The 22,581-nt window shown below is 43.3% G+C and overlaps 1 protein-coding gene across 2 annotated transcripts in view; it reads left to right on the forward strand.

Annotated features, from left to right (window-relative positions):
• Positions 1–22,581, forward strand: part of EPHA10 (EPH receptor A10) — a 682,002-nt gene that overhangs the window by 464,212 nt on the left and 195,209 nt on the right. For both annotated transcript variants that reach the window (XM_044284653.1, XM_044284654.1), the window contains exon 4: positions 6,945–7,069. In XM_044284653.1, coding sequence (XP_044140588.1) covers positions 6,945–7,069 — 125 coding nt within the window. The remainder of the gene's footprint in view (positions 1–6,944; positions 7,070–22,581) is intronic.

Here is a 22,581-nt window from a genome sequence, read left to right on the forward strand (position 1 = left end):
CGGGAGCAGGTCCCTGTCCCCTTACCTGTTCTAAACCTGCCTCTGTCCTTTGCTGTTCCCTCAGCCACAGAAGTATTGTATGCTGTGGGCTTAGCTCCACTATACAGTGAGCGTCCTACAAGACAGTCAGCAGCTACTGGCAAGCCAAGATATGGATGGGACATCAACCTCTTCTTCAAATGGGTGGGCAAGTAGTGATGAGTAGAGTGGAGTGGGAGCTGGTGTTGCAAGCGGTCAGGCTTCTGACCCAGAGACCGTTGAGGAGAACATCAGTGACATGCAGACAGTACTCAATGATGATGATGTACCTGATCGCACTTGGGAGCCAGGTGACAAAGGGGCTTCATCATCATCATTAGAAGAGGGTGACAGCTTGCCTGTTAGACAGCGGCGGAGCCAGCAAGTCGCTAGTGTGGCTGGGAGTCAGCAGGATGGCAGCAGTGTGAGGTTGGTAGCCAAATGTGCCCGGAAGCAGCAGCAGTAGCAGTCAGTCAGTGCGAACTGTTGGGGGGAAATCACCTACTCGGCGGTGTGGCAGTTTTTTGTTAAGCCACCGGAGGAGGTTAACATGGCCATATGTAGAATATGTGGGCAGAAGGTGAAGTGTGGCCAGGGTGCCAATGTTGGAACTACAGCCCTGCATCAACATAAGCAGCGTTGCCATAAAGTGGCCTGGGAGAATCGTGGCTCTAATGTGGTGGTCCAGCCTGCCGCAGGACTACGGGATGAGCTATGTCATTTCACTGTTTCATGTCCTGAAACAGATGCTGGTAAATCTGGCTGGTCAGGCGACTGGAGACGTAGCGCCTAGATCTCACGGCCACAAGATCCCTGTGGGGGCTGAACTGGAGGAGGAGGACATTGGAGCACAAGCAATGTTTTGCAAAATGGGTGGTTTTTCTACACAGGTGACAGAAGAGGAGGAGCCGGCAGAGGACCCAGACACACCATGACATTATGCAGTTGAGATGGAGGCAGGGAGTCCCTCTGGGTCACTTGTGCAAATGGCCCTATGCATGCTCTCTAGCTTGCGAATTATCACCATTCAGCAGAGGGATGACTTCTGGCTCTCCACCTTGTTGGACCATCGCTACCGGTCCAAAATGGTGGCCTTTTTTACACCCACTGAGAAGGAGGACAAACTGACCTACTATAGAGACATCCTATGTAGTTAGTTGGCCGCTGCCTATGGGCGCCATCGCCCATCCTCACACAGGTCTGACCTAGGGGGCCCTCTGCGCTCATGTTCCACTGCCATGGCTGCTGGAGGGGGGTGGGCGGCAGGAGCAGTACCAGCTCCATAAGCATCAACTTAAGTCTAGAGTCACAGATTTTCTTCACTCGCCTACTAAAGAAACTACTCACCAGCAGCAGCAAGTAGATATAAAGTGGAACCCGAACAAGCAGGTGGTGGCATACTTGGACAGCAGTCAGCCATTCCAAGTTGAAGATCCGCTGGACTACTGGGCAGCAAAACTGGATTTGTGGCTGCAACTGGCAGAGTTGGCCCTAGAACAGCTTTCCTGCCCGGCCAGTAGTTTGGCATCAAAGCAGGTGTTTAGTGCGGCGGGGGCCATAGTTACCCCAAAAACTCGCCTGTCCACCCAAAATGTGGAGAGACTGACCTTTGTCAAGATGAATCACGTATGGAACACCCAGTATTTCCACCCACCAATGTCTGATGCATCAGACTAGATCATCCATGGTGCCACACCAACACTTTGACAAAAGAGACCGGTTTCTTCTGGCTACCTGCCTCAGCGACTATTCTGAAGCTGTCACCCGCCTAATGCCTCACATCTGATGCCAAGTGCTCCTTCTTTTACCCACTATCTTCAGCGGTTACTGGTATTGCCAACCACCTCCACACTATGTCACAATTCAACCCTGTGGCCTCCTGATGCTGCTGCCCCCTCCACACTATGTCACTTTGCCACTCTGTGGTCTCCTGATGCTGCTGCCAACTCCACACTATGTCACCTTGCCACTCTGTGGTCTCTTCATGCTGCTGCCACCTCCACACTATGTCACCTTGCCACTCTGTGGTCTTCTGATGCTGCTGCCACCTCCACACTGTCATTGTGCCACTCTGTGGCCTACTGATGCTGCTGCCACCTCCAGACTTTGTCATTGGGTCACTCTGTGGTCTCCTCATGCTGCTTCAAACTCACCGCTATGTCATAGGGCCACTCTGTGGCCTTCTTATGCTGTTCCCACCCTCCCCACTTCATGACTGGGCCACTATTTTGCCTTTCGGCCTGACTGACATCATCATTTATTTGACCCTTCCTCTGATCTTTGAGAAGGAAGTTAAAATGAGACACACAACGGGTCCTTTCTGTATATCAGCTGTAAGGCCTGTATGGTCCCATCAGAATCAGCTTATGATTTGGTGGCCAAAAGCAGGAGTGGGTACAAAACATAGAAGACATGCAAATATTCCATTCACGTGTCATCTCTGTTTTGAATCCACTTCTGTTTTTTGGGGGCCTTAGCAAAACTGATGGATTACGGACTAAATGCTAACTGAGATAAGGCAGAGGCTCAACAGACAGGATCAGTTTTTTGGGGGGTTATTGTTCTGATGGATCAGAGGAAGGGCAAAATAATCACTGACGAGTTTTGGCCCGTGACTGCCCAAATAAGTGATGTGTGCAGTGATTCTAAGAGTGACGCCTGTCATCTACATGTCATGCTGACTCACAGTATAATTTCACTACCATAGCAGACTCCCTATGCATGTTACTGCAAGGCACAGTGTTCTACACCACTATAAAGGCTCTCTGCAGCCAGGAAATAGCAATTTGTTTTATGTGATTCGCCTTGAATAAATAAGGATTGAACCATTTTTTTTTTTTCTATGTGTCGAACCTGCAGAATTTAATTTAGTAGCAGCACTATTTTTATATCCATTTGAATGGAAGTTTTTTGCTTTCTTCCACGTTCTTTCAGGTTTTGGTTGTGATTTCTAAAGCATTTGCAATCATTTTAGCTGAGCAGCATATCATTTTCTGTACTTTTTAATATGTTTTCCCCTCTCCAATCAACTTTTTAATCAAGGTACACTGTTTTTCTGAACAATGTCTGGAACGACCCATTCTCCTCAGAATTTCTGAGAGAAATGCACTGTAACCAGCATGTACAACATTTGCTGCCTTTCTTCCTTAAATAATTGCCACCTGTTTTGCAAAGAATGAATGACCTCACTCATTGAACTCCGCACTGCTATTATTTTGAACACGCCCCTTTCAATAAGTGATTGAATTACAGAGAATCAGTAGCATGCATGTCATGGCAGTTGAGTTTCTATTACTCTACTACACCTGCTAGTAAATTATTTGCCATGTAGAAATATAATTTCTACCAAAAACAGTGATTGATCAGGTTAGTGATGTCTGACTGCTATTATTTCGAACACAACTGTATAATACAGTCAAGACATTATTATGATCACTTCCTTCTTTTGATGTGGGCTGCATGTAGCTCATTAAGGAAGTCAAAGTGTGTGATAGGCTGTCTGCACACATATCCTTCATTTCTCTCATGGGTAAAAGAGACGATTTATCAGAGTTGCAAAAATAGATGATTATTATCTTTCAGATCAAGAGTGACAGTATCTCTGAAACTACGCAGTTTGTCAACTGTTTGTTTCTGCTTTGGTCAAAGTGTATTGTGAGTGGACAAATTTAACCATTGTGAATAAAAGACTTAAAAAACTTCAGAGCAGCACATGCCATTGATATGAGAGGTGAACGTTGCCTACAAAAGGTACACAACGAAAGACTGACACGCTACAGTGTAGTATCTCACTGCCAAAATGAACCAGGGGCTACCATATGTGTGCCTAAAACAACAGTTTGTGAACCCTACTGCTTATGGGGCTCCAAAGCAGACGGATGGTCATTGCACCTCTGCTAAACAAGTTGCCTTGGCAGAAAAGGCTTCAATTTTCGCTTCAGTATCAGAATTGGATCTTCACTGATTGGCAAAGGGTTGACAATGAGTTACGTTTTATGCTTCATTGAACAAATGGATTTTGACATGCCAGGTAAGAAATATCAAAGAACAAACACCGTTCAACTATTGCTGGAAGAACACAAGCTGGTGGTGGCAGAGTTATGGTTTGAGGAATATTTTGGTGGTATTGTGAGGGCCCACTCATCCATGTGGAAGAAACTCTGGGTATAAATCTATTCTTGCAGATCATGTATACCCATACATGTTGATTGTATTCCATGAGGTGGAATCTTCTAGAAAGACAATGCAAAACGTCAGACGGTTGGAAGAGCATGAACAAGACTTCCAAGTACTACTCTGGCCCCTTAATTCCCCAGACTTGACCTCAACTGAGCATCTGTGGAACCACCTTGATAGACATGTTCGCTCCATGCAACCTCAATCAGCTGTGGAATGCACTGCAGTCAGCATGGCTCCAGATACCTGTGACAACCTACCAGGTCCTTGCTGTCTTTGCTGCAAATGGCAGTTACTCTGGATTTTAGCTGGTGGTCATAATAATGCGGCTCAACTTTGTATATCAAAAGGAAAGCAAAGAGATCTCTTACATGATCTGCTTGCTAGCAGAGGAGACCACTGCTAATGCAGCGATCTCTTCCGAAGCATGGAGAGGAGCGATGGCTATGCCATTGCTCCTCCACATGCTGTATAGTGGTTAGTCAGTGGAAGATTGTGATCTGCCGCCTGCAAACTATTATTTTCTAACATATCCAAAGATTTAGATTGCCCGATGATTGATAATCCATCTGCTGAAAAATCTGGCTTTATAGTAAGAGATTTACTGTGAGAGCAGTGAGAGTATGCTAATTTGCTGGAGGTGGTTGTGATAGTGAACTCCCTAAAAGCGTTCAAGTGGATCCTGGATGCCTTTCTTGAGTATGATAATGGAACGTGCCGGAACACAGGGGTTAGTGAGTGTAGTGTTGGTGAGCCGATGGGTGTAGTAGTTCATTTATTCACAGTTAAGTTGTCCCCTGGGCCAGCGTGCAGTGGATGGGAAGACAGCACCAAATCCTCCGGGGCACTCTCGGTTGCAGGGAACACCAGCCAGATGGAAGTTGAGGTGCCCTTGATGGTGGTGTTTAGGGTGCTTTGGTGGCAGGGCCCCTGTGTTGTAGTTTGTAATGCCAGCACCATAAGGTGCAATTAAGAGAAGGAGCAGAAGAATAAGGAACCATTCAGTAGTTAAACCAAACAGGAACTTTACTTGTCAGATGTAATAAGACATCCAATATCATCACTTTGTCTTGCATATAGATGGCAAAATAAATTATAAAGCTGCAAATTCAAATTAGCAGGCTCCTTGAGGTGAAGTGTATAGGTCCGCTCCAGCTCACTTTAGTATAGGTAATATTCTTACTTGTACTTGGTTCCTGATCTTGCTTTTGATACTCAGCCTTTCAATAGTAGTTTACATCCTCTGTAAGTAAGTATTCTGACAGATGGCCTTTCTGTCCTTGTTTATGGTGGGCAGCTTGTAGCTTAGAAACTCTCCACCTAAGGCCTCATGCACATGACCGTTATGTTCATCCGTGTCCGTTGTTCCGTCTTCCGTGATTTTCTGCGGACCCATTGACTTTCAATAGGTCCGTTGAAAACTCGGAAAATGCACCGTTTGTCATCCGCATCCGTGATCCGTTTTTCCTGTCCATCAAAAAAATAGGACCTGTCCTATTTTTTTGACAGACAACGGTTCGCGGACCCATTCAAGTCAATGGGTCCGTGAAAAAACACAGAGGCACACAAGATTGTCATCCGCATCCGTGATCCGTGTCCGTTTTTATCCTATCATTTTCAAGGCAAACTTGACTTAGATTTTTTTTTCACTTTTCTGGTCTGGTGATCCTCCAAAAATCAAGGAAGACACACGGAAGAAAAAACGGACACGGAACAACGGAACCCCGTTTTGCAAACCGTGAAAAAATACTGTTGTGTGCATGAGGCCTAATGGAAAGGTGACTAAAACCTGATAAACGGCAGTTATCTTCCCTTGCCAATAGTCTATAGTTCAGTAATCCAGCAACACAAGGGCGATCACAGCACGCCAGGCAAACTCTCTGCTTCATTATTTTAAAAGGTTGCTCTCCTCAAAGTGATAATTCACTCTATACCCCGGAAGGGTCAACTACAGTGTAGGATCAGATAGTCCTAATTTTGGACTCAAAGGTTGAGGTAAATTGGTTCCCTGGGCTAGGCCCGTGAGAACAGAGACAAGCCTGTCTCCTCTCCTTCCTCCCACCTCCTAATCTCCCTCTAACTTCCTGTGGTTGCGCTATATAGTGTGATGGTGACCTCTAGTGGTGGAAGTTTGTAATGCATGTTACCAGCCTGTAATATGGATTCAGCAGCATAGACCATACTATATATAACAATTTGGAGCGGACCATACACACACATGTAGGACACTACAATAACATTACAAGTTATAGGTTCTAAAATTCTGGAGATGGTGCCCATGTTTATGAAGGTGAAGGCAACCCAGTGAATAAAATGTCACCTGAACTGTGAAATGTTACATTCTCGCCCTCTGCTTGCTGGGAAAAGATACAGGGACAAAATATGAAGCATCACAGAGGCACTCCAGCTGTAGCAGCGGCCCTCCAGCTGTAGCAAAACTACAACTCCCAGCATGCACTGATAACTGTAGGCTGTCCGGGCATGATGGAAATTGTAGTTTAACTACAGCTGGAGGGCTGCTGGTTGGACATCCCTGACATTTGGGGTGCAGTCAATTGATCTGAAAACAAAGGGCAAAAAAGGAGCTCTTTTTGTGAGCATATATATGTTTATATGAGACATGTTTTCAAAAACATTGATAACCACTTTAATTTAAAACTCATATCAAAATCCTATTTAAAATTAAATTGAATAACATTTACCAGTATTTCTTGCAACACATGGTTTACTTTGTGCTTTTGTCTTTTCAGCTCTGTCTTTGATCACTGACATTCGGGCAGACAAAATAGATCAGAAAAGCATCACGCTATCATGGCAGGAACCGACTTTCCCATTCATCAACAATACAGAGTATGAGATCAAGTACTATGAAAAGGTAATTTGTCACTTGTTCATTTTTAGTTATTAGTAGTAAAATTTGATGTTAACGGCTGAACTGGAAAGAGAACAGAAAAGCAAACCATAGAGAGGGCTATTTTCAGACATTGTCAAGGAGAACCTAAACATTCCTTTCCTATGTGCCAGACCAATTGAAATAGCACATTATATACAGTAGGCATGCAATAATAACACAACCCAACACATATACATAATTACCCAATCATCAAAATGTGGTTGTTGCATATCTGGTGCTGTGAAAAGATTCTTTGTACTGAACTGAAGCCAGGTAATCACTTGGTGAAGAATGTGTATAGGTATAAAATTATGAAAAAAATATATTTATTACAAGGTAATATTTAGAGATGAGCGAATTGAAGCTGACAAAGTGGAATTCGATCCGAATTTCAGGAATTATTTGAATCACACCAAATCTGCATTTCCTCACGCTTCGTGGTAACGAATCACATATTTTCCTAAAATGGCTGCTGCACATGTTAGGACATGGAGCAAATAACTCTGGGAACGAGGGATCACCCACAATGCCATGCATGCAGCCAATCAGCAGCCAGCCAGCCCTGTGATGTCACAGCCCTATAAATAGCCTCAGCCATCTTGGATTCAGCCATTTTCCAGTGTACTTAGTGCAGGCAGAGACATTATCAGGTGCTAGGGACAGTGCTATATTTTGCTCAATAGAAGATCAGGGAAAGAGCATTAGAATTGTAGGGAAAGGATAGGGAGGAATTATTCCACAGTATTCAAGCAGAACACGGTCCAATAGGGGAGTGTACAGCCTGGATAATAGGAACAATCCTATTACACCTTGCTGCACTGACTGGGAATCCAAATTACCATTTTACTGCTGCTTTCAGGTTTGCAATACCTCTGTAATTCCAGCAAACCGTTCTTGTTATTGGGGTCTTATTAGCCCTTGTGCAGTGCAGTTATACATATGTTCTAAAGCCTTTTTTTGTTGTGTATTAGTGGGGGGGGGGGGGAATTATTAGCCGTTGTGTGTTGAAATGAGAAAATTACAGACCTTTTTGGGGTGTATTAGTGGAAAAAAAATATTATTTGCTGTTCACGGCCTCAGTTGTATGTTCTAAAGCCTTTTTTTTGTGTGCATTAGTGGGGAAAAAGGAAAAGGGCTTATTAGCCGTTGTGTGGTGAAGTGAGAAAATGAAAGCCCTTTTGGTGTGTATTAGTGGCAAAAGAAAAATTTTATTTGCCATTCACGGACGCAGTTATATGTTCTAAAACCTTTTTCTGGCGTGTATTAGTAGAAAAAAGAGCTTATTAGTCGTTGTGTGGTGAAGTGAGAAAATTAAAACCCTTTTTGGCGTGTATTAGTGGCAAAAAAAAATTTATTTGCCATTCATGGTCGCAGTTATATGTTCAAAAGTATTTTTTGGGTGTGTATTAGTGGGGAAAAAGAAAAAGGGCTCATTAGCCATTATGTGGTGAAGTTAGAAAATTAAAGCCCTTTTTGGCATGTATTAGTGGCAAAAAAAGTATTATTTGCCGTTTACAGCTGCAGTTACATGTACTAAAGCCTTTTTTCGTTGTGTATTAGTGGGGGAAAAAAGGGGCTTATTAGATGTTGTGTGGTGAAGTAAGAAAATTAAAGCCCCTTTTAGGGTGTATTAGTGGCAAAAAAATATAGTATTTGCCATTCACAACCGCAGTTATATGTTCTAAAGCCTCTTCTTGGCGTGAATTAGTGGGGGAAAAAAGAAAAGGGCTTATTAGCCGTTGTGTGGTAAAGTAAGAAAATGATAGCCCTTTTTGGCTAGTATAAGTGGTAAAAAAAAAAAAAATTTTGCCGTAACTTCAGTTAAGGACAATATATGTCCTATATGGCCCACTGGGTAAATGTGGTTCTTGCCCATCCAAAACAGCAACTTGGCCAGGAGACACCACTTCCGCCTCCACGTTATCACGTCATTGGTCCTATGACAATGTCCACCTCTGACTCCTCATCCTCCACCTTGTCCACAGCCTCCACTGCAGGGACAATTCACAGTGCCCCACCAGCATACCACATGTGCAGGGCAATGCAGATTCATGCTATTCTGCACCTAGTTTGCCTGGGCGAACGGAGAGGGAGGAAATGCTCCACGTCCTTCATCAAAAAATTCAGTCTTTTTTCCGCTACAACTCAAAATCTGAACCATGGTGACCGACAACGTGAAGAATATGTTGTCGGCACTGCATCAAGTGGGCTGAGCCATGCGCCCTCCATGTTGCACGTGTTAAAACTGGTTGTCAAGTGTTTCCTGAATTCTTCCATCCATCTGCAAGACACCCTAAAAATGGCCAGGAAACCTTTTATGCACTTAAGCCACACGTACACCGCCAAGCACAACCTCCTTGAGCTGCAGCGGCAGAACGACATCCCCCAACATAGGCTAAGATGCAACGTTTTCACTCATCGGAATTCCACACTCCACATGTTGGATTGACTGTTCAAACAGAGAAAGGCCATAAACGATTTCTTGATGATACAGTCGGACAGAGGTACTCCCCTGTGTAACTTCGATGTTAGACAGTTGCAGCTCATGCGTGACACCTGCCATTTGCTCGTGCCCTTTGAGGAGGCTACTTTATTTGTCAGTCACCAGAACTATGGGAAGAACAACGTCATTCCACTGATTTACATCCTGGAAAAGGTGCTGGTAAATATGGATAGTAAGGGACTGGAGAAGTGAAGTGGCGCCTATATCTCACAGCCACATGAGCCATGTGGGGACTGAACTGGAGGAGAAGGAGAATGAGAAGGACATTGGAGAACAAGCAATATGTAGTGAAATGGGTGTTTTTTCTACACAGATGACAGGAGAGGAGGAACAAAAGCAGCTGGAGGAGCAAGAGGGAAATGAGGAAGATAAGACAGATGATCCAGACACACCGTGGTAGTATGCAATGGAGATGGATGCAGGGAGTCCCTCCGAGTCACTTGCGCAAATAGCCAGATGCATGCTCACTTGCTTGCTTAGTGACAGACAAATTTTCACCATTCGGCAGAGGGATGACTACTGGCTCTCCACCATGTTAGACCCTCGCTACCAGTCCAAAATTGGGGCCTTTTTTACACCCGCTAAGAGGGAGGACAAACTGAATTACTATAGAGACATACTATGTAGTCAGTTGACCGCTGCCTATATGCACCATCGTCCATCCTCTCATAGGTCTGAACGGGGAAGCCCTTTGCACTCACAGTTCACTGTCATGGCTGATGAGGGGGTTGCAGGAGCAGTACCAGCTCCATCAGCAGCAGCCTGAGTCTAGAGTCACTGATAAGCAGCTTCGTCTACCCACATAGTAAAGAAACTACTCACTAACAGCTAGATGTAGAGCAGAACCTGAACCAGCAGGTGGTGGCATACTTGGAGTGCACCATGCCAGCCATCATTGAAGATCCGCTGGACTAGTGTGCAGCCAAACTGTATTTATGGCCGCAACTGGCCGAGTTAGCCCTGGCAAAGATGTCCTGCTTGGCCAGTAGTGTGGCACCAGAGAGGGTGTTTAGTGCGGGGGAGGCCATAGTTACCCCAAGGAGAACTCGCCTGTCCACCCAAAATGTGGAGAGACTGACCTTTATCAAGATGAATAAGGCATGGATCAGCTAGGTTTTCCAGCCACCAATGCCTGATGCATCAGATTAGATCATCCATGCTGCCTCCCCCAAACCTTGACAAAAGAGACCGGTTTCTTCTGGCTACCTGCCTCAGCTACTAATCTAATGTTGCCAATCGCCTTATGCCACACATCTGATTCCAAGTGCTCCTTCTTACACCCACCATCGTCAGCAGGTACTGTTAGTGCCACCCACCTCTCCACTCTGTCACCGGGTCACTCTGTGGTCTCCCGATGCTGCTGCCATCTCCACACTATGTCACCTTGCCACTCTGTGGTCTCGTTATGCTGTTGTCCCCTTTACACTATGTCACATTGCCACTCTGTGGTCTCTTCATGCTGCTGCTACCTCAACACTATGTCACCTTGCCACTTTGTGGCCTCCTTATGCTGCTGCTGCCACCTCCACACTCTGTCATTGTGCCACTCTGTGGCCTTCTCATGCTGCTGCCGCCACCTCCATACTATGTCACCTTGCCACTCTGTGGACTCCTGTGGCTGCTGTCACCTCCACACTATGTCACCTTGCCACTCTGTGGCCTACTGATGCTGCTGCTACCTCAACTCTATGTCACTTTGCCACTCTGTGGCCTACTGATGCTGCTGCTACCTCAACTCTATGTCACCTTGCCACTCTGTGGCCTCCTCATGCTGCTGCTGCTGCCACCTCCACACTATGTCACCTTGCCACTCTGTGGACTCCTGTGGCTGCTGCCACCTCCACAATATGTCACCTTGCCACTCTGTGGCCTACTGATGCTGCTGCTACCTCAACTCTATGTCACCTTGCCACTCTGTGGCCTCCTCATGCTGCTGCTGCCACCTCCACATTCTGTCATTGTGCCACTCTGTGGCTTCCTCATGCTGCTGCTGCTGCCACCTCCACACTATGTCAACTTGCCATTGTCACCTCCGCACTATGCCATTGGGCCACTCTGTGTACTGCTTATGCTGTCCCCACCCTCCCCACTTCATGACTGGGCCACTATTTTGCCTTTTTGCCTGGTTGACATCATCAATTTTTTTACCCTTCTTCTGATCAGGAAGGAAAAATGAGACGCACAACAGATCCCGTCTATGTATCAGCTGTAAGGCCTGTATGGTCACCTCAGAATTGTCTTATGATTTAGTAGCCAAAAGCAGGAGTGGGTACAAAATACAGAAGACATGCAAATATTCCATTCATGTGTCATCTCTGTTTTGGATCCACTCCTGTTTTTTTGGGCATTAGCAAAACTTACGGATTACTGACCAAATGCTGCCCAAGTGAAGGTGAATGCTCAACAGACAGGATCCGTTTTTTGGGGGGTTATTGTTCTGACAGATCAGAGGAAGGGCAAAATAATCACTGACGTCAACAGAAACTTATTGCTGACACCCTCTCCACTCTGTCAGAGGGGCTCTACTCTTGTATAAGCGTTTAATAGAACAGGTTGTGTAGACATCTATGGAATCAGCTGACGACTGTGTAAAATAAGTGTGCTTTTTCACGCTATAGTAGGATCTTGGGCCTCTGCATGGATCTTTATACCTGTTGCTAACATCGACCTGTAAGGTTGAGCTCACACTTGAGTTATTTGGTTAGTTTTTGCCCTGTAACTGCCCAAGTAAGTGAAGTGTGCAGTGATTCTAAGAGTGACGCCTGTCATCTGCATGTCATACTGACTTACAGTATTGTTTCACTACCACAGCAGACTCACTATGCTTGTTGCTGCAAGGCACAGTTTTCTACACCACTATAAAGCCTTTGCAGCCAGGAAATAGTATTTTTTTTTTATGCAATTCACCACAAATTAATTTGGATCAAATCTTTTCGGAAAATTCAGCAAATCGACCGAATCGAATTTTTGAGAAATTTGCTCATCTCTAGTATTATTAATAGTTCAAGACATGGTGCTCTATAGGATTACAAGTCCTTACATTATGACAGAATGTAGAGGTCCTTGATAGCAAGTCAATAAAAATGACTGACTAAGTCCCAGGCGACAAACACTGTGCGGAATAGACTTGTTTGTATGTTCTTTCTTCATGTTTTGGCAATTCAAATCTTATATATTTTGTATGCCATCACCATCATTCTTTTTAGAATTATTTTGGGAAAAAGTGTTTTTAAGTTTTGTCCTTCTAAAAGTAGACCTATGCAGTAACTTAATGTTTAAAGTAATAGTAATGTTAATATTTTTTCCTATTTTTTCTTATTTTTGTGTGTTTTAAGCAGTCATATTGGTGTGTCACGGCTGAGTGGTTATCTGTCTGAAAGAAACATAGATAGTTAAGGAGATTTTCTGGGAGTACAATATTGATAGCCTATTCTCAGAATATGACATCAGTATCTGATAGGTGGGTGTCTGACTCCCAACACCCCAGACAATCAGCAGTTTAAAGAGGTGTGAGGTGCGTTGGTAAGTGCTGCAGCCTCTACACAGCATAGCAAGCACAACAACACACATTGTACATTGGCTGTGGTTAGTATTGCTTTCCAGTCCCTTTAATTTGAATTGGACTGAGCTGCACATAGCTTATGTGACCAATGAATGTGACCTAGAAAAAGTTAGTAGGGCTCAATAAAGCACTACAGCCTCTTTAAACAGCTGATCATTCGGGTTGCTGGGAATCGGACCCCTACTAATTAGATATTAATCACCCGAGGATAGGTCAATATGTCACTTTTTTTAAGCTGGGCTTTCAGGTCATCAAGTCTTATTCTATAAACGAATACCTCCCTTGAAAATAACTTTTGATTTTTTTCTGTTAGATTATAAAACCATTCATTATATTAATTTGATTATCACTAGTTTTATTTATTTATTAACTATTATTATTATTATATACTAATTATTTTAGGCTAAAATCTTCCTTTTCATTTGTTTATCAAAAATATTCAGCAGTTTTCTTCTGCACCTACAGACTGTTGCTTCACCTTCTACCTGATGGTGTAATAAATAGTCCTTACCTCTAGTGCTCTGAAAGTTGAAAAACATTTAGTTTAAATTAGAGTTTATAGGCAGCTTGAAAACATCCTTCTCTTCTGAAAATGAGTGCTCTAATAGTCATCACGATCCATCTTTTGTGTTCTTGTTATGGTGGTTGCCTTGGTGATATAGCTGCTGCTCTGATAATCTTCCCCTCCGCTTTTGTTGGCCTGTGGCTCAGACCGACTGGCCTCCTTCTTCTTCTAGGCAGACACGGCCTAGAATAGCTTATGTCTCTTCTCACAGCCTGTGACATACCTCCTGTTGCCATTACATCTTGCTGCCCATAGGCCCCGCACTCTCTCTCTAGCTCCTAAAGGGCCAATGCACATGCATCTTGATCTTCAACAGCCAATGGCTGATTACTCAGGGGTACTTATGGAACCTTCCCCTGTTGGAAGGTGTCTAATCAATAGGTTCCAGTACACTAGCTCCTGCAAAGGTTTGCAATTTGTATTTGTTTGCCAATGAACTCTCATGTCTGTTTTCTGGATTTTGACCCTTTGCTACCGGTCCTGACTTTTGCCTGCTCTCAATAATGACCTTAAGCTTTCTGTACTGACCTCAGACTGTCTACTGGATTTAATGTTCTCTGCCTGCCCTGACCTTATCCTGTCCCTATTTATGGTTATACTTGAACCTTTAGTGTTCAGCACCAGTGTCTCTTGACCGCTGTGAGTCAGCAGTTACTTGAACAAACACTACTCGAAAAGATAGCTGTCTGAAAGTTATCCTGCAGTGAATCCAGATGCCTATATATGGGTTAAAGGGTGAATATAAGACCATAAATAACACCTTTGGGAGTAGCCCCAAGCCAAATCTGCTCAAGTGGCTATACATCCACTGCATAACAGTTTTGTTTTACCGAGTATAGGTTACAACTTATTACATTACCAACCTTCTGATTATAGTTATCAAATGTCCATATGATTGTGGTATTGTATGAATCCAATATGCATATGCTTTCATAGTCAACTCCTATACAGTAGATGCAATATCTTTGCTACCTTCTCTGTATTTATAATAACTGGAATAAGAATGCTAGCAACAGTTCTGTTCAGTTGAATATGTAGGCAAAAAATAGGATCCTTTAAGGTATTTGGACATCTTAATAGAAACTCTCTTTTGAAATTGCCTCTAATAGAGTCTAAGGCCTCTACAAATACTCATTTTCCTGCTCCTTCCCTAAGGCTGCATTATTTTGTTGTGTATACCAAATTTCTACTGCAATGTAGGCGGTAAGTAAGGTGGTAAATGTTGTCTCGTGTACCCAGGCAAGGCCAGAAAAAAATATACATGCCTTGAGCAAATGAATATTTGCTGATGAATAAAGTATACTTTAATGGGAAATGCAAGGTATGAATTTTATGGAATTTTGACTTGATATATCATAAAAGTAGTAGGATCCCATGGCTTAGCTAGAAATACAACTAATTGTTTTCCACTAAAAATCAGGCGCCTGGTTTTAAGCTGCTGTCATATGTCCCAATTTAAAGGAAAGCAACTGCATTAACCTTTCCACAAGAAAAGATGACCAAGAATCTCTGTTCCAGGGATTTTGGAAGTTCACTCACTGACAGACTTCCATGTCATATTAAATACATATGCTGCAAATTATGCTGTCCTTAAAGGCCATCTGTCAGCATAAACATTTATGGGCTCATTTATAAAACTGGTGTAAAGTAGAATTGGCTTAGTTTCCTATAGCAACCAATCAAATTCCGCCTTTAATTTTCCAAAGGATCTGTCAAAAATGAAAGGCTGGATCTGATTGGTTGCTATGGGCAACTAAGCCAGTTCTACATTACACCAGTTTGATAAATGACCCCAATAGTCTGCAGTGTATTATAGAGTGCAGAAGGTTGATATATAGGATTGCTCTCAAAAATCATTATAACTTGCCATCTGCTTTTTCTATGCTTAGACATCCAATGGGCTGTCCAGTGAATGACAGCTATATACAGGAAAGGTTCTCAATCACTGATTAGGGCTGATCACTGGAACCCTAAACATATAAGAGCACGTTTGGCAGATTTTTTCCTATTTTCTAACAAAATGATAAATCAATCTGCTCAACTCCTGAAGCTCTATAACATGCTACTTCAGGTTTTATGGCATTTTCAAAGTATTAGGATCACTTTAAAGTTTGTCCTAGTAAAATCAACAAAAAACATGGAAAATAGGGATCAGAGGTATATACTAGCACCAGCTTATATCCTATAAAATTCCTTGGAAGTAGAAAGCCATTTCATAAACATGTCTAATAGTAAAAATTTGGAATCCCATCAACACAACATGATTCCATTAAGGCAGAAACATGGGCCTTTCAAAATGAATAAGTCCTTTAGTTATGCAGAACAATAAACTAATTAGCTGTGACAAGCTGTAGCTAAATCAATACTGAACCTTTTATGTATAATTGTATTTCCAAGGCATAACTGCATATCCAATTTGAGTTGAACAAATCAAATATCGTAACTAAAGGTCTAATCATGGAGGATCATTTAGAAAATGAGATGGTCTTAATTTGAAAAAGAAAATTGCGCTGCCAAACCTTTCAGTAGAATGTGTGTATAGATGACAAATATTGCTAGTGACATTCAGTAAATCGAAGTTATAAGAAACTTAAACTCAAACTCTGATAGGTTATGTACATGAGATGTTGCTCACATATAGATAAGCACTAGGGTTACAGTTTTTATTCTGTATGGAGGCTATCACTTTGCACGGCATGTACTGGCATTACAGTGCAAGTGTTCAGGAGTTTCGATTAGAGATGAGCGAATTACCTAAAATCCCATTAGGGTATGATTCTGCCATATCCCTCCTTCAATCCTTTTCCAAATAAATTCAACCCGAATTGAAACTGCTATGATTGTCTGGAAAAGTTCTCTCAAATCAAATCACACAAATTGAGTACAATAAAACCTTTTTGAAAAATTTCCAAATTATAGAGTTAATTTGCTTATCTCTAGCCCCGATGTTCATAAGTTTCTGTCTGCCTCTACCACCCTGCTTAACTTCCATAATTGTTTGACAGCTGTCATCTTATACTGTGTGTAGGAAGGAAGCTGTTTATCAGTTGGGAGAGGGTTCCTGAGCTTCTGCACTATGCTTTGCAGATTGCAATGCTTGAGTTGATGAATGGATATTCTAAGAAAATGATCTGTTCAATTCAAATAAGTTACCCAGCATTATCTTTAGTGATTTTGTCATCATTCTATGCTGCCCTCTAGATTGGACAGCAATGAACTAGTGACAGATTGCCAGACTGTAGCCTGTTATGCTGCACATTTTGTCACACATTTTAATATTTGCTATGCATAGGGTAAAATCCATGACAAATCCAAATGTAATCCATACAAATTTATCTGTGAATTTCTTGCAGATTTATTCCAGCAGAAATGATTAGAGATAGCCTTGAGGTTCGCCCGGTGGTCGTTTTGCGGCGAACTTTGCTCGTTCTCAGTTCAGCAAACATGTGAGGATGTCCGCCGACGCCATATTCTTTTGCATTGTGCATAACTTTGACCCATGACACATCGATCAGGTGGGACAGGACAGCCAATTGAGATGTTTCAGTACATGGACATACCCCCTACCCTATAAATAAACCTGATCTGGCCACCATTTTACATTCAGTCTTTTGCCAGTGTAGGGAGAGGTTGTTGCTGTGTGGAGCAGGGACCGACTGTTAGGGACACCAAACGCTAGCTGATAGGGCCACAAAAGTCCTTTTAAGGACTGGTATAGGTGTGATATTAATAGGTGTGACATACAGAGGGGTGTGATATACTTATACTAACATAGAACGTATATTATAGTGCATTTGTATTGTGCAGCAGTTGTGTACGGTTCTGCTGCGATACTGCAGCTATACAGAGGGACAAACACTATTGGAATAACTAATTGCAACTGGTGTGATATACCAGTTGTCCCCCCAAAAAAACTTATTGAGGCAGGGGTGTGATATACCTATAATATAATTTCTATATAGTGCATTTGTATTGTACAGAAGTTGTGTGTGGTTCTGTTGAGATACCGCAGTTATAGAGAGGGACAAACGCTATTGGAACAACTAATTGCAACTGGTGTCATATATCAGTTGTCCCAAAAAATAACAATTGAGGCAGGGGTGTGATATACCTATAATATAATTTCTATATAGTGCATTTGTATTGTGCAGCAGTTGTGTGCAGTTCTGCTAAGATACCGCAGACAGACATACAGAGGGACAAATGCTTTTGGAACAACTAACTGCAACTGGTTCGATATACCAGTTGCCCCCCAAAAATACTGATTGAGGCAGGTGTGTGATATACCTATTAGTGTTGAGTGAGCACCAAAGTGCTTGTGTGCTCGTGTATTCTACCGAACATAATGGAAGTCAATGGGAGAACCCCAGGCACCCCCTGCTCAGAAGAAAAGAGGGTGTCTGCTTCATAAAAAAAAGTTGAGAAATTTAGACTCCTATTATGTACAACATACGATAGATAACCACACAAAGGCTATATGTCAAAAGCCAGGTATGTGCAAGCCATCTATGAGACAGATAACAGCCAGCATACCTTACAACGGCAGCCTTGTGCATTATGAGATATTTCAAACCAGGTCTCATCTGACTGAGAACCAGTAAACCTCAAAGTTATATTGCATCTGTTGGATGGCTTTGGTGGACCTGCACACCTAGATCAATATCATTAGGGCGACAAAAAATTTCTGATTGTCCTAATATAATATTTAATAACATTTCTATACAGTTTTGTCATGTAAAAACTAATTTGCATAAACATGGGCAAATGGGAAGACATGCAAATGAGCAGAATCTCATGGTGCTATTGAGTTATGAACAGTGCCATCTATTAGTTTCACAGTCTTATGACAAGAGTAGACTAAATGTTTTTGTCAGAAGACTATGAAACCAATAGATAGCGCTGCTCATAACTCAATACCTCCATCTATTGGTTTCATAGTCTTCTGACAAGAATATTAGACTATGAGTCTTATGACAAGCTTATTAGTCTAGCCTTTTGCATGTAAAATTTGCAATAAAAATTTGCTATTAGAATATTTGCAATCTACACTGAGTTATTACCCAGCTTTCCCTGTGTAAGATATCATCTCTGAGTTATTAACCAGCTTTCCCAGTGTCAGATATCATCGCTAAGTTATTACTCAGCTTTTCCAGTGTCAGATATCTTCACTGAGTTATTATCCAACTTTCCAAGTGTCATATTTTAACACTGAGTTATTGACCAGCTTTCCCAGTGTCAGATTTTATCACTAAGTTATTACCCAGCTTTCCCAGTGTCAGATATCATCCTAGTGTAGATCGCAAATATTCTAATCGCTAATTTTTATAGCAAATTTTCCATGCAAAATGCTACACTTCTACTTCTCATAAGACTCATAGTCTAGTATTCTTGACAGAAGACTTTCATAATCTTCTAAAAAGAATATTAGACTATGAGTCTTATGACAAGCTTATTAGGATAGCCTTTTGCATGGAAAATTTGCAATATAAATTTGTGATTAGAAGAGATGGCGCTATTGAGATATAAACAGCACCATCTATTGGTTTCATAGTCTTCTGACAAAACAATTAGTCTACTCTTGTCATAAGACTGTGAAACCAATAGATGGCGCTGTTCATAACTCAATAGCGCCATCTATTGGTTTTCATAGTCTTATGACAGCTGAAAAACAAGGCAGATTCTGCTCATTTGCATGTCTTTACCATATGCCAATGTTTATGCAAATTCATTTTTACATGATAAAACTGTATAGAAAGGTTATTAGATATTATGTTAGGTCAATCAGAAAACTTTTTGTCGCCCTAATGATATTGATCTAGGTGTGCAGGTCCACCCAAGCCATCCAACTAATGCAAAATAACTGAGGTTTACTGGCTCTCAGTCTGATGAGAACTGGTTTTGAATATCTCATAGTGCATAAGACTGCCATTGTAAGGTATGCTGGCTGTTATCTGTCTCATGGATGGATGGATGGCTTGCACATACCTGGCTTTTGGAATATAGCCTTTGTGTGGTTGTCTATTATGTTGTACATAATAGGAGTCTAAGATGCATCCAACTATCCTGTTAATGCTGTTTCCAAACTATTTTGATGGGGCTTCCATCAATTTCTAACCTTTTTTTATGAACTAAACACTCTCTTCTCTTCTGAGCAGGGGGTGCCTGGGGTACCCCAATTGACTTCCATTGTATTAAATTGTACTTGAGCACCCAAAGTATTCGGCCGAGCATTCGGATGGATCTGCCGAGCACAGCGATGCTCGAGCTGAACACTAATACTTATAAAATAATTTCTATATAGTGCATTTGTATTGTGCAGCAGTTGTGTGCGGTTCTACTGCGATACCGCAGCTATATAGAGGGACAAATGCTATTGGAACAAGTAATTGCAACTGGTGTGATATACCTGTTGCCCCCAAAAAACAGATTAAGGGGTTTGATATACCTGCTTCCAGCAAATAATCATTAAGGGGGTTCAATATACCTGCTTCCACAAATACTGCTCTTCTATAGGGACTTTGCCACAGGGTCATTTCGAAAATGACAGGCAGAGGAAGAGGCAGGCCTTTCCGCAGGGGTGGTAGGGATCGGGTAGGTGCACCAGGCCGGAGCCTAAGTGGGAAGTTGGAGAAGGTGTGATTTTGTCAAAGGTCGCACCAGAATTGGGCTTCCGCTTCTGCACCCTCCTCATCTTTTGTATCAGCAACGTCCTCACTCTCTGCTGTGTGCACCCTCAAAGATACCACAACCACCACCGCACCATAGCCCCTTCCCTCAAGTCAGAGGAATTATTTTTCCATCTATTCCTAGACCTTACCGATGCACAGCCATTCTTGGCATCGGATGAGAAAGAGAAGGTAGCAACGGCCGCCACCCAGAAGTCGAATCACAGTACCCAGTTCAGCCCAAGGAGGGTGGTCCCAGCTGTTGCTGCCTACTCCGAGATATCTAATGTCAGTGGTGGTGAAGGGGACGATAATGAGGTGTCAATGGATGTTACAATAGAGGAAGAGGAGGGGAGTTCAGAGGGAGAGACGGTTCAGCAGATAGGGAGGAGAAGGAGGAGAAGCAGGCAGAATTTGCAGAGGCAAAAAGCAGACTGCAAATGTATCTGGAGCGAGCTAACCACCATGCATGGTCACATCTGGTGCTCCAAGGACGCCGGCACATGGCTCTGCAGTGTGGGCTTTATTTAACGTGTCTGCTACTGACAACAGTGTTGCCATCTGCAGCCTGTGCTGTCAATGCATAAGTCGCGGTAAGCCCAACACTCACAAAGGGACGACCGCCGTAAGAAGGCACCTGGCCTCCCATCACCGAGCCCAGTGGGAGAAAAACCGTCAGAACCCACAAAGCCACACTCCCGACGCACCACGTCCTGCCTCTTCTCCTTCTCTTCTCTCCTCCCATTTGTCCTCCACTCCACCTTCCACCGTGCCGTTGTTGCGCTCATCTGACAAAAGGCAGGCTTCTGTGGCCCAAATGTTCGAACGTAAAAATTTGATGCCTCCGGATAACCCTCTTGCCCAACGGCTATATGGTCATGTTCAGCGGCAAGTGATTGTATCTCTGGCACACAGTGTCGGTGTCAAGATACATCTGACCACAGACACGTGGTCTAGCTAACACGGACAGGGAAAGTACATAACTTTTACTGCTTACTGGGTGAACCTTCTGTAAGCTATCAAGCATGCAACCTGTGGCACCCGTGTGGATTTGGTGTTACCGCCATGGATTGCATGGCCTACCACTTCTTCTCCTCCTCCAACTCCATCCTCTGCCTCCTCCTCGGCTGACTTCTCCTTTTCCACTGCTACCGCCTCTTCCACTGCACCCCCCAGCTCCCCAGAACCTATTCGACGTGCCAGGTGAGATGTTGCCTTGCTGTGCTGCAGCTGTTTTGCCTGGAAGCAAAGAGCCAGACCGGTCCTGCACTCCTTTAAGCATTGCAGTCACAGGCTGATCAGTGGCTAACCCCACTCAATTTGACAATTGGTAAAGTGGTGTGCAACAATGGTGCCAATCTGCTAAGCGCGATAAAACAGGGCAAAATTACACACGGGTCCAGGACGTCTTGCGGCAGGCCAGAAAAATCTCTCGCCATTTTAAAAGATCTTACACGGCCATGGCTCGCCTTGCTGATGTTCAGTGGCGACACCACTTGCCCGTCAGACGTCTGATTTGTGACTGCCCGACACACTGAAACTCTACCTTGTATATGCTTGATAGAAACATTTAGTTAACGACTACTTGTATGAACTCTGCGGCAGGACAGGTACTGGAGAGCTTTTTTTTTTTTTTCACCACGCCAGTGGCTGATCATGCGCGATGAATGCAAACTTCTGCGGCCATTTGATGAGATCACCAAACTGGTAAGTCGTAGCCATGGCACCATCAGGGATATCGTACCTTACGCCTTCTTTCTGGAGCGTGCATTGCGTTGTGTCATTGATCAAGCCGTCAAGGAGCAGGAGCTGAAAGATGAGGAAGTCGCAATACTGACTAAATTCCCATGGGTGGCTACTCCATCTGAGACAAGTCAGCAAGAGTCTGAAGAGGAGTCAGAGGAGGATGGTGGCTGGGGGGAGGAATTTAAGCATTGCAGTCACAGGCCGATCAGGGGCTAACCCCACTAAATTTGACAATTGGTAAAGTGGTGTGCGACAATGGTGCCAATCTGCAGGAGTCTGAAGAGGAGTCAGAGGAGGATGGTGGCTGGGGGGGAGGAGGAGGAGCAAGAAGAGTAGGCTTTGAGGGGGACTTTAAACTTTTCGGAGATCCCTGGTGTTGTCCGTGGCTGGCGGTAGGAGACTGAGGACAACATTCTCCTGGGCTATGAGCAGAAGCCAGGGCGATCCACCGCT

Source organism: Bufo gargarizans, chromosome 3 (assembly GCF_014858855.1).
Source record: "Bufo gargarizans isolate SCDJY-AF-19 chromosome 3, ASM1485885v1, whole genome shotgun sequence".
Classification (NCBI taxonomy): domain Eukaryota; kingdom Metazoa; phylum Chordata; class Amphibia; order Anura; family Bufonidae; genus Bufo; species Bufo gargarizans.